Genomic DNA, 13,752 nt, shown 5'->3' on the forward strand with positions numbered 1-13,752 from the left:
CAATGATTAAACAACAATAGTTTTATTGGTCATCCGGTCCGCACTGGGGTAATTCCTAACCTGGATTCTCAAGACGAAAAGCGACCGCATAATATGTGACATTTCTACGGCGCCAAAACCCAGAACATCACTATCCCAATGATAAACTTCTTTTACTAAACCAAATAAGTAACAGGATAACTATGCAAATTTTTAAAATATAGGGTAAAGTGTGTAAAACATACGACCCACTTTATAAAATCACTTTGGGTTAGCAGGATGTTGTACATGATTAACAGACCTAATTAAAGGCATACAAAGTTATCAGTTTCGCGTTGTTGTACTTTCATACATAGGCTAAAGGTCTAAATTTTCAGAACCTTTATCATCATAGCTTTGTCGTGGTGGAAGATACTAACGTAATACTTTCCAATTACAACAAAAATTTTGTAGGGCTTCAACTTACGAGCGCTAGGCCTAAAATTGATACCATCTGAACCACCAGTGGGAATAAACTTTACTCTTTATATTACTATGGTTGTTTCACTGATAGCTGAATTACTACATCAATTTCTTCTCTTCGATCCGGATGAAAATGGAGATTTCAGGTAGCAGCTTTTCGAATTCTATATTGTAGTGAGTGTCAATTTATTATATATTCCATTCTATGAACATCTTCGCGAACAACGTGTTTCCCTCTTAGATAAACATAATCAGTAATAGTTATAAACCTACCTAGAATTTAAAGAAAACGTAAATAAAGTCTACGTTTCGTTACAATTAGTCTACACAGATCCACAAATCAACAATTTCACACTGCGTTTGAACTCATAAACGCCCGTCAATTAATATTTTATTAAGAAAATTTCACAATACATTTATAAATAAATTGCTTTGAAGTGAACTCCAACTGTATACTAAATAATAATTTTATTGTAATTATTTATGGAATTCATTATACGTTGTCGAAACGAACAGAAGTTACACAGTACAAAATAATTTACCTACTTGAGGACGAGTCTATTTTGCTATTATTAAGCACTGTGAAATGCCTGTATAAGAAACGAGACCTCACTTTCTAAAAGGAAGTCCTAGCTTAAAATTGGATTTCTTAAGTCACGTCACTGTCACGTCCCCTAATCGTAAAATTCGTCACAATTTAGCACACGTTCGCCAACTACTGTGACCTCTACTTACAAAACCAATTCGTCCCATTAAACAAACGAGAAGAAAAACATGAGACGGTTGATTCATGTAAACCTGAACCTTCTTTTTCTTTTTTATTGTGATTCGTCTGTTCACACAATTCTGACAGCAGCAGCGCGTAACCGAATGCGGAGAATACTCAGACTTCATAAACCCGTTTCATCCCAGCAGTCGAAGTAATCTTAACGTCTATTCTAACCTTTGACCCATAACGCAATATCCATAACAATAACAAGTGAACTTAGTTTGACATACAGCTACCATGCTTCAATGCGAGAATAATTTTAAGCAATTAAAAAAGAAAAGCAATCATTTGAAAATTACGAAGGGAAGAATCACTTACTAGACCAAGGTGTAGATAAGATAATGTTTTTTTGTTAAAATGTATCTATAAAAATTATATTTTAGGTTGTGAAGTTGCAAACTGCTAAAGATAGGGATCCAAAGCGATTATCAAGTTACATACTCAATAGAAATGGTTCCACTGAGAGTTAATTTTGTGGTCATAGCAACAACACTATACAATTTTAATAATTAATGGTCCATATACCAAAGACATTTTTGTTTGCGGTTGCATACACCAATCTTAAGAGAAAATTCCAACAGAGAAAGATTCATTCCACAAAACTGGTAAACCTGGTTTCCATAGGCCTATTAATAGCATGGCCGTCATGTCTAAAGGCATGTAACGGATGGTATAATGTTGCTAATGACAAAAAATGTATAGCCTAAGCATAAGAAATTTAGTTCTCGAACCTTCGATCACATGATCATTACAAAGGACTCCGTATCACGGGTGAAGCACGACAAAATATCTGCAACATTGTACCCACATAAATTATTATAATAAAGCACTGGTTGTCATTCAAGACGGATTAACACTCATACTTAAATTTTAGGCACACAATCTTGATAAAAGGCCCGCATCATTAACAATTTAACCACTATCATAAATTTCTACAGATGGTGTTAATGGTGCAGAAAATACGGGTTTAAATCGCAACGTATGCTCTAATTTAGTCAGCTTCATAAACGGGACACAAACATTCGTCATTTTAATCCATTCAAGAATCCGACACTTAATTACACTTAAACGGATGTGACCTTACATGTAACCAACCTATTTATCTTTAGGAAAACTTCGTGACATGTGTCAAACAACTTAATTGAGCTGAAACCCATTTATGTCACAAAAATGACACCGTCTGAAATGACTGGTTATCGCAAAGAACATTTAATTTTAAAAAAGGGTTGTTTCGCACTAACAGAAGCCTACGTTTTATTTAATCCCCAGACCACATGATTCAAATTAATATATATTATAATTTATAATAAATATGTATGAAAATATAACACGGATTAAAATATTCTGGTGATACAAGCAAAAAACAACTTCTTTACAACAGATGTATATGCGCCCATATCTAACAAGACGTCAATTAAATATTTCTAATTCCATTTCTCTACCAAATTCTGAAATGAATTTGTAATCAAATATAGGCCTAATTAATTAATGACTAGTAGGCTATAAATTCATTTACATACGGTACATGTACATTTGTTCCATCAATTCCCTTCTAACTAAACTTATAGGTTATGTTTAACGAAATATTATATTATAATATATGACATGTTTTTACTTTAATTTGCTGTACCATTTTCTAAGTTTACATTAAGCCTACTTTACTTTGCCTGCTATTTTTCAATTCTTAATTTATTTATTTGGTAAGACTAACCAACTTCATAAACTTCAAAAACCACCCCACAGAATTTACAACAATAATTTTGCAAATGAATAAGTTTATTTTAAATAGTATCTGTAGACCTGAGACATCACTGTACCTTATAGCTCAAACTATGACTCTTCAAAACAAGCTGTTTGAATTGCCAATTTAATTATGTAGTATAAAGTATAATACCGATAACTTCAAAAAGATGTTTTGTGTTAGGGTGTCATGTTTTGGCAAAAAAAAAAACACAACCAAGCACGCTATTAATTTCTAAAGGATATTGATACTTATTGCATGACTGGGTGTTACTATTAATTTTCTACAATTCAGGAATCATATTACATAATTTATTTAACGACTTTCACTGTCATACAGAGGCTTTTTGTCACTACAGACTATGTACACAATCAATTAAACAAATAGTTGCCATGATGGAAATGCAATTACCAGAACTAACAATCTCTGTAATTTTGCCAACAGTCGATGCGAAATACTGTAATAGCATGTCGCTCTTTCATCTCTTGTAATTAGGACTATTTACATACGTACATAACTACCACATAAGCGCTCACTGTCCACACGTCGAGTACAACCGACAGAATGTGGCTAATATGTTACCAGTCATAACAGTGGTATATCGAACAGTACCTAGCGTTGACGAATAATTTCGTCCTGATTTATCGCGGGGAGGGGGGGGAGGGGTTGGGGTGTCACACAGGTCACCTACTCACACCGGGAGGTGCAGGCCAAGTCCGCAAGTCACATGGCACCCCTCTGTTGGTGACCCCAGCATCGGTCACGTCGGCCGAAGGTTTATCTGTGACCCACGCAGAGGTCACCGTCACGGGTCAGACTGACCTCAAAGTAGGACTGAACCTGAATACGCTGGAGACGGGGGCACCTGGATGTTCCGCCTGAATGGGGTGCTGTGGGTAAAATCCTGGGTGCGGTTGTACTAGTCCCATTACTAGAGAAGGGTGCATGTAGGATGTAGGATGTACGAGACCGCCGTAGCAAGGCGATGGCGCTGTCACTGCAATCGGGTTGTATAGGAATGCTACCGGTGGCGCTGTGGTTACGGGGACCGACGTCAGATCATCCTCCGTCTCTGCAGAAGGCTTGTCTGGTGAAATGAGGCTCTCTATGGTGAACGAACGCTTCGGCCTCTGCACCTGGGAGGAAGAAACAGTTGTCCCCGTCACTGGGCGGTTAGCGACCGGACTCTGATGGACCAACTGCGAGGCGGCCGCCGCCGATGTCGTGTCCGGTAAAGCCGGTTGAGGCGGTGCGAACATGAACCGGTTTATGTTGGCCAGAGCCGCTAACTCGTTTTCAAGACGATCTTTATCCGTCTTCATCAACTTGAATCGCTTCCTTCGCCGAAGTAGACTACCGTTCTCGAACATGTCGAGGGCTGCGGGATGCAGAGCCCAATAGGCGCCCTTTCCCGGTCGGTCGGGTCGCCTCGGGATCTTGATGAAGCAGTCGTTGAAGGAGAGGTTGTGCCTCAGGGAGTTCTGCCAACGCTGTGTGTTCCGACGGTAGTAAGGGAAACGCTCGGTGATGAAGCGATAGATGTCTGACAGCGGCAACATCTTCTCAGGAGAGCTCCAGATGGCCATAGCGGTCAACGAGATGTACGAGTACGGTGGCTTCTGGTCCCCGTATGACTCGCGGCTCGGCCTGGGCATCGCGACGTTCAAAACACGTTCAACCGTTCAACATCACTACTCAGTTCACTGTTATTTTACGTTTCACACTTACTGTTACAAGTCTATATATACTTTACTTATCACAAGAACACTTGGTGTTAATGGTTACGATGTTTCTTGCACAAGATACCCTCAGATCACTACTTCCGAAATAACGACGTCAGAACACAGGTACGTGCATTGGTGTTCAATGACTAGCAGTTGAATGCAAAGGTGAACGGATGTCCGTCTCGTCACAGAATCTAACACACTCATTATTCCTCTACTTTTCAAAACTTCCCAAGATATTTAACAACTGAAGATCGCTTCATTCTCGCCCATTTGCTTCTAGAACTGTCCGATAATGGCAGTAACAAACTTCTACATTGTTCTTGTAATAGATAAATCTCAGCGCCGTGCAGCCATGTTCAAACAAGCTAACGCATAGCTACCTTTTCCTACAGACTCTGTCCATGAACTAACTGACGTCGTTCAAGGAAGGGCAACCGACCTGGAGACCCTGAGGGCTCGTTCAAATCCTGAGCTACCATTGGACAATCCAGCATGGGAGGTTAACTTAGAGACTGTCCAATGGGAGGTGAGGGGATGTACCCTACGCAGAGAATTAAACGTGTCTGTCCTGTTATTGGTTGATTCAACTCGTATACTCATTTTCTTCACAAGTTTATTTGCATATGACACGTTGAACTTTCAGTGAAGTAATAAATCTATCCGGGGTTTAAAAAGAGAGAAAAAAGTTGACAAAGCAACAAATATAATGATGGCGAAACACACGTGTTGAAAATATCTAAAAGCCAATCTGCTTTAAAATAAACAAGTAAAAATCCAACTTTATGACACATTTCATGTTTACTCAGGCACTGCGTTCGTGAAGAAGTTAGGACCACATCAACATGAAAAACCTAAGTCATAACGCAAGAGCATATTAAAATTGCCAATGTGGGTCCAATTTCTGTCTCACAGAACATGGCTGTCTTCTGGGTTGTTGAGCCGTGTAGTGTGGTAGAAGTTTGCCGACGTTTCGGAGGTGCCACCATGATCACGGTGATATTCATCACCCTGGTAAGTTTACTGTCTCAATCATCAGACTAATGGAGACAACTCCTCCTGTCAGTGAATATGGAACATATTACACGGTGTTACATCCCGAAAACAATTATAAATTAGAAAAACTCTTCGCTGTTAGAACCTGCCCACAAAAAATTCTTCATCTCTCGATAAATTTCCGTTGTCTTCAATTTTGAAAATTATCATAGGCTACCTTAGGTAGTTTTTGATAAATTCCCTTAATTATAACAAAACATCTTAATTCTTTTAAAAATATTATACAATATTAAAAAATTAATGGAAATATTAAAGGCTCTGACATTTCTAAAATAAATAGGCCTACTAAAATAAGGTTTTCGTGTTCTATGATGACTGTGGTAGCGACGCAGTAATGAAATAGCTCATTTCTACAAAGACAGAGCCAGGAATCTGATAGAACCACCAGCCTCTCTTTCTTAGCTATGCTCCGGATTTAGGTACTTACAAAAAGACATTTTCCCAACGAAAATTATGTTTCAAGGACTCTCTTTCGGTCCCATGAAACTGAGCAGGATGGTAAGACGACTGAAGATGGTAAATCATTTCTCCAGGCACCACGAAGACAAAGCTCAGCGAGTAGCCTCGAGTGTCAAGAAATAACCCAATGAAATTATTACACAGATCGCGACTGCTTCAGAGAAAATGGAGTACACCAAGAAAGGGAAATCACTCCATTTGACGGTGTTGAAGGTGGGTGAAAATTGTCTCAGACAATGAGAAGTTCTTTTCCTCAAAACGTAGACTTTACCGACACGAATTTGATATCTTGAAAAAAATCTAGTATACAGTTTTGCCCGGACCTCCGTTCATTGGCTCATAGAAAGCAACAAAAATATTAAATATAAGAAATTTTAATTGAACACTTCTTACTTGGGGACAATGTGTTCACCATTAAGAAACGAGCTTCAATGTATCCATACAAACGAAAATATGTATTCTTTCCTTATTTAACGACGCTATTTGAACTAAAATAGTTATGCAGATTATCATCGATTGGGTAGAATTATTAAAATTAAAAGCGACCTAGCAAGTGTCTGGAACACAATTACTTATTACGTTTCAAATTGCTGTGCAGGTTTCGACCGAAGTCACTGAGAAAATCACGGCAAATCTCAATGAAATATCAAGTAACTCGGCCGAGAAATACACGGAATGCTTCCAGAACACAAGCCTAAAACGTCGTCTTCACATCAACAGACTCCGAGAGCAGTAAATCCTTTCACGCTGACTTTTATAAGACGTGGTATTTCTTATGAACAGGCACAGCTCAGTCAATAAACCACAGGGACTGCTGTCTCAACAACTGGGTTCAATTCCCAGCAAAGGCAAACATTTTCTCTTACACTCTGTCGGTAAAATTAAAAGTTGCTGAATATTAAACAAAATGGTATATATAGTTACCACTGGGCTTCAAAATGTTGTCAGACTGCCTGACACATGTTCTTCACTCACCCAAGAGATAAACAGACTAATAAAGGAAACCGAATGGGGCGACACTTCTAACCGACATAACTCGTACGTATAATGGAAACGGTCAGTTAAAACATTGTATAATTTTTCGTGAATCTTAAAATTCGCTGTGCCAACCGCTAGTGAATCATCTCACTGTCTTTTGCACGAAAGTGGTGTACATGTTACTTCAATCTTCAGACAGGTCAAGGCCTATTAAAAGTTTCTTCAGAAATCTAAATTACGTTTCATACAGCCCACGCTGGACCCAGCAGCTAACACGACGAAACACAAAGTTAATAACCAGAGGTAGGTAACCCAGGATGAAAAATCACACCTAATCAGCAGGTAAACTGCCCGACTAAGCACACGTACACACGGGGTTTACAATTCGTCTCGGTTGTCTTGCGGAACAATGTTGATCAATGATGATTATTTGAAGTGTATCGGCCGGACAGGTCTCTTTTCCTCCACAGGTACGGTATTGGAGAGGGGCTCGACCCCATCACGTGAATGCAGAGCCCCCCTGCTGTTACACAAAGTGCTGAGCTGGCTGATGGGGCAGACACTCCAGGACCGCAACACCAAAAAACACTACCGCTCGCTCGTACTTTAAGGGGGTCTTTGTCATGCAAAGAAGACGCAGTGGTAAGAAAAACGAAAAAATTGTAGCGCCTGGAGATCTTTCTTCTTGTACCGACACGGTGAGGAATTATGCATAAAATGAGTCGCTATTTTAATCTTCAACTCTGGGTTAAACGGAACAAACGTGGACCCAGAGCAGAGTTAGCCCGGGTAACAAATTGAAGAAAAAAAAACGATAAATAAAAAGTCTTTCTCTCGTGGTTCAGTGGAAACCCATACACTGAAACATAGCAAAACCGATCAGGTCTCGATATTATCTGCAGCCAGTTGAATTCAGTTTTCATCATTACTTCATACTTCTCTAATACCATTTTAATATTATCCTCAAATTTTCTTTGATACAGGTGTGCTTTGGCTTTCGAAATGATAACATTCTTGGCAGTTACCCACGTAACGTGTAAAACGAAGGATTATTTAACGTACCTCATTCGGAACCACGTTGGCAAAACACGTGGTCCCTGATTCAGCCACGAACATTACAAAGCACTAATAGATATAATTTTCAAGGAGCTCTGTAAATAGAAAGCAAGTATTATAATAACTTTGCACTGTTAAAAAAGTTTCTGCTGACTAGCGGGCCTAACACGACGTTGATAAGAATTAGTGAGGCGATAATAACATTGACGGATATGACGTCTTTACAATTAATTGTTCTAAAAATTCATAACATTTAAAATATTTCCTCTATTATCAGGGTTCCCTCACCCTGTTGATGGAGGTAGCAGGAATCTCTGAAACGTCGGTGTAATATCCCAGAAGACAGTCATTGTCTATGCCGACTTACATTGTTACAGAAAGAATGAACCAAAACCGCGTACCAGTAATTCTGTTTTCATTGTTCAAAGGATTAGCGTGAATAGAACGTATAAATTATAACTCCAGTAATACAATACCGCGTATTATATCAGGAAGTAAATAATGTAAACAAAGCTGGGCTTCTAAAAGACCAAAAAATGATGGGTAAAGGAGAGAAACGAGACAAAACCGTGAAATATAACAAACGCACGTACAAATAAATAACCATATTCTAACAATGGAACAATGGAGCGGGACAGAGTAGCATTCCGAGCGCCATTCGCTTTTTGCATTGTTGGGCTGTCGCGGAAAACGCACTGGGCGCTGCGTTCATGTCGACCTCGACTTAAACGAGACCCGCACAACAAAACTAAAGGAGAAGTCAATCGCCATGCACTTTTAACTCCAACAGCAAACGAGTGTGAGTGGTAAATTAAGGTAAGTTACAGGACAAGAGTGGCAACACTTGAGAAATAATAACCTACAATCTGTATTACACTGACGAAGATCGATTTGTCAATTGTTGTCTCCTGTGCTGTGGTGCCGTGTACTCTTTCAACGTTTCGGAGGAACATATCACCTCCATCTTCATGACGTAGGCAACACGTATATTCGAAACCTTTGTAACGCGTCTACATGGCGTCACAACCAGCATCACTACAATCGAATCTTAAACTACGGAAAATATTATTTAAAAAAAGACCTGTACAATATCTGATGGTTGGTCTTCCATTCATATAATACATAAAAGCGTTCACAAAAACAAATCACCACTCGACACTGTACAGTAACGCTGTACCTGTTGGGACTTGCGCCTCGCTGGCGTGCAGTGTGGTCCTTGCTTCAGCGCTGTATCTGAGAGAGAGGCCCCCCTACTGGGACTCAGACGGATGACTTCTTATTTTCTTTATGCATTAAGAACCTGAATAGTCAATAATATAAATAATAATACGGCCCATTATTAGTAATGATCGGTGCTGTATAGGGCGACCTATAGTGTACACTCAGTCTAAACACGTGACATACAAGCAGGAAAGGTATTATTCTAATAAAATATTCCAAACTCCTAAGTATACAGAATTCTTCCAGTTACTGCCACATTCATTTATACCACATCCGCTACACCAAGGGTTCACAGTCTCTTCCAGACACGGAGCCACATTCAACCTCTTATAAATTTACTGAAATTTCGTAACGAATTATTACAAACGTTACTTAATTAAGCTTATGTCAAACAGGCTACTCGATAACTCTCTTTATCAAAATCTTGCCAGTCAGTAAATAATTTAACAATGCATTTTTATTGAGTAAACCTTTACTTTAAATTGTTGCTATTCTTATGCATCCTTTTAAGTTTATGGTCACACGCCAATAGATAGGCAAATTCAATTCCTAAAATGATATTTTCTTTTGTTATCAGAATCGCTTCAATACACACAATTGGACAGGTTCACGCCCTTCATTTGTCACTAATTACGTCGGCGTGAACTGTTTTGCATCGCACTCAAGAACAATGACGATGTTTGAAATTTCCGTCCGGTAGTCTTCGGAACTAATACGTGGGGACGAGGTAGGAACTCCAATCCCTTAATTATTCTACGAAGTGTTCCAGGCCCCACCCATCCATCTCCACGACCCCCTGTACGGACAATAAACCATATACAGAACCAGAGCCTCCATCATCAGGGCGATTATTTATCGCTCTAATTATGGTAGAAGCAAGCATCTCTGAAACGTCGGCTCAGCAACCCAGAAGACAGTAAACCTACTGTAATTCATTTTCATACGGCATCTGCACTCCAGGGAAATTTCTTTTCTTCAAGAATTAGGCCCTGTGGCCTGTCACGTCTCCAATTTAATTAATCTTCACAGCTTGATCTAGGCCTTTGTATTCCTCTGTGAACTTCCTGTTTAAGATCTACACAAATAAAATTCAAAATGTGTAACCTTAGACCAACGTACTCGTTGGAAGTAAAAATCTGATAAACCAAAGACTGGCAATTGTTATTTTCTGTGTTTCGGAGGACATAGCGGTTCTATCTTCAGGATCGATTTAACTAAGCGGTTAGTTCTTTAGGTTCTAGAGGGAAAGTTTTATTACTATGTAGTCATATTTATTTTCTCAGAGGGATATTTTATTACTTACACTTTATATGAATATGTGCTTTCAAGTTGTATCCTGTCTTTTCTATTGTCACATTTAGGACAATGTGAAGAATAAATTTCAAGCAAAGGTTAGAAAACGAAGAAAGAAAACAGGGGTAACCAAATTTCGGCTTACGAGACGAATTCGAGTTTTAAAATGTATAAGTCAATTTTGAAGCGGTGAAAATTTTCTGTCGATTAATTAACAGAATGCTACATAAAACTGCAAAATAAGACCTTCCATAATTTGTACTCTGCACCAAATATTGTTAGTATGATCATAACAAGCAGGGTGAGATGGACGAGGCATGTAACTAGCATGATGAAAATGAAACGTTTAGTTGGCAAGCTTAAAGGTAATAGACTCCTCCGAATTTCAAATAATCGACAGCTTTGTAACCGTTGAGAATCGGACCAGTGTTCATTCGACATTCCCCACTGGGAATTACCTCAGAAATAAGATCCTTTAGTATTTACATAAAGTTACCAGACTGGATAAAAACCCGTGAAACCCCAGGGTTAATACGGGTGTTGTAACAAAAGATTTCGTAGCCAGTCACGTGGCTAGCTAAAGAGGTTACAACATTCAATTCAATATTTATCTTCAACCGAGTGTGATGTTTATACATAAAATAAATTTAAAAAACATACAAAAGAAATTGTATCTGACTTGTGATTGTTTTGTATTCTATTCACTAAACCGTCTATTACATTCGCTCGTTGTCGTGAAATTTCTGAAACGTGTAATTAACTCTTTCAATCCAGAAACACTAACGCATTTCCTATTGTATTCTTAACACGAAAATGCTTCAGTTTGTACACTGCCAGTGGGTATTTTGCCCATTGCAGGGGTTGTTCTATTTTCTTCCATAGGCGTTAGTGATGTTCAGCGCGAGGGGCGAAGCGGTGGAGTGGTAGTGCGTGTTCGCGTGTACTTCCCTCTAACTCACGTCAAGAGTCCTCTCCACCCCTCCTCCCACTTATATCCACTGTAATAGGCCTCGCTTTGCTCCGTATATAAAGGTAATTAAGAATCTGCTGAGCGTATGTCTATTATTTCCGTGCCTTGAAGACTTAAAACCGCTTCCAGTTGTCCATCTCTGCTGCTGTGGTCTGATCGCGTGGCTCTATGCAAACTGAACTACCGCCACTACTTCTTTCCTGATAAAAACAGACATAATTCTCGCCTGTAAAGAATAACTTCATTCTTCAAGATACCATAATCTTCGTACACACATTTCCTGTCTTTTTAAACTCATCTGACCTGGTTACTGGCATCAGCATTCTGCGCAACTACAACTCAACAAAGTTTTGCTGAAATTTGTTGACACATTACAAATTTGGTCAATATCGGTCAGAAGCTACTGAGAAGGGTATTCCCGCACACGTGGAACCCCCAGCTGTTAACAAAAATCAAGGTCAAATTCGGATTTAAAATAAATTTAATTACCCATGCTATAACGTAATTCAGTCGTTAAAAGTTGCTTCAATGAGGTGCATAACAGCTGCTTTATAACAAATAACATGTAATGCCAAGAAACATTCTCTGTATATACAGGATTAACGCAAACATTCGGTTCTCGTGACCTGGAAGTTAAACACGCAAGCGATAACAGCGGTAGGCTAGGCACATCTAAAAGTCAGATCTTGACTTGTTCTACCCCTCTCTTGCAATGGGCTTGACTCAAGTTACCCAGAGATAATAATATCCCTTATTGCTTCAAAATAAAATTATAATAAACAGGCGAATCGCGCCAGAGACTAAATAAACTCTGTGTACTGCCACAGCATGACAAACACGTCGCTCATTTATTAATCATTTTAATGACATAATCTACTGGTCTACTAATTACAAGTTTTCTGACTGCATCAGTCAGTAAAGCGAAAGCTTTATACTGTATTTGACTCGCGTTTCACTGGAAGGTCTGAAGCCAAATCGAGTAAACACGTAACACGTTTAGTGTAAGCCCTTCCACACCCGCCATAAAGTAGGTCAGTCCAGTATTAATGCTATCGTAATGGATCATGATGCTGACAACGACAGATTTGTTTACATTCGTAGGCCTAAATTGTACCTTTATTAAAAATACAAGAAGATTGTTACAAAGGCAAACACCGGATAATCTTGATCGGTAACAATATTCTTGAAAATTACTGATGAGATTGATGGCATGGAGTGACAAATTTCTCATTAATTTAAATGTTAATAATGATTCTGTTGCAAATCATTTGCATTTCACTCCATTTACAAAAATCTGTAATAGTAATTTAAAATAATCTGAAGATTTCCGTCTTCTGTGTTGTTGTCATATGACCTCTGAAACGTTGGTTAACATCGACCAGACTACACAGCGCAACAACCCAGAAGACGGAAATCTTCATCACCCTGATGACGGAGGCAGTATGACCTCTGAAACGTTGGTAAACATCGACCAGACTACACAGCGCAACCCAGAAGACGGAAATCTTCATACTCACCGCTGTGAAAACCTCAAATCTTACTTAAAATAATCTGTTTCTGATCTAACTATCAAACTTGTATTGAAATTGTTTGTTCTCCGCCGTTAAACATGAACATTTAAAAGTATCTGTGGGCCCTGACAGTGTTGATAATTACGAATACATTGTGAGTAATAAGCCTAAAACAGACTAACCCTTTCGATGGTAAAGTAGCTCTTAGCGTTCGTCGTATCCTCATATAACACGTAAGTCTGATGTGTCTTTCCTTGATCAAATATTCAAGTGTCGAAACGGGCATCAATTGTCTTAGCACTATTGTTAGGTTTTGACTGATTTCATGTCATAATATACCATGACAATTAGAATATCCAGGGGTTATATGGGGTTTTAATACTTAAGCAACTATAAGCAAAATAAGAATCCAATAACTGCTGGAAATGTTTCTCTTCAATAGGACAAATTTGGGGATCTCAGAAAACTTAATAACCTCATTCAAATGCTTGTTATTTACACAGGAACTGAAAACAATATTTCTCGTTATGATG

At 38.8% G+C, this 13,752-nt stretch overlaps 1 protein-coding gene and 1 long non-coding RNA gene across 4 annotated transcripts in view; both read right to left on the reverse strand.

The window, feature by feature from the left end:
- LOC110834742 (uncharacterized) overlaps nucleotides 1–13,752 on the reverse strand; it is a 276,144-nt gene that overhangs the window by 145,633 nt on the left and 116,759 nt on the right. The window lies entirely within an intron of this gene.
- Nucleotides 3,241–5,126, reverse strand: LOC110828197 (fork head domain-containing protein FD4). Its single transcript, XM_022060687.2, has one exon. It carries the CDS (start codon nucleotides 4,604–4,606, stop codon nucleotides 3,764–3,766), a length of 843 nt encoding a protein of 280 aa, XP_021916379.1. The 5' UTR covers nucleotides 4,607–5,126; the 3' UTR covers nucleotides 3,241–3,763.

Source organism: Zootermopsis nevadensis, unplaced genomic scaffold (assembly GCF_977971745.1).
Source record: "Zootermopsis nevadensis isolate Lab colony 2312 unplaced genomic scaffold, Znev_1.0 Znev_ptg000007l, whole genome shotgun sequence".
In the NCBI taxonomy this organism is placed as follows: domain Eukaryota; kingdom Metazoa; phylum Arthropoda; class Insecta; order Blattodea; family Termopsidae; genus Zootermopsis; species Zootermopsis nevadensis.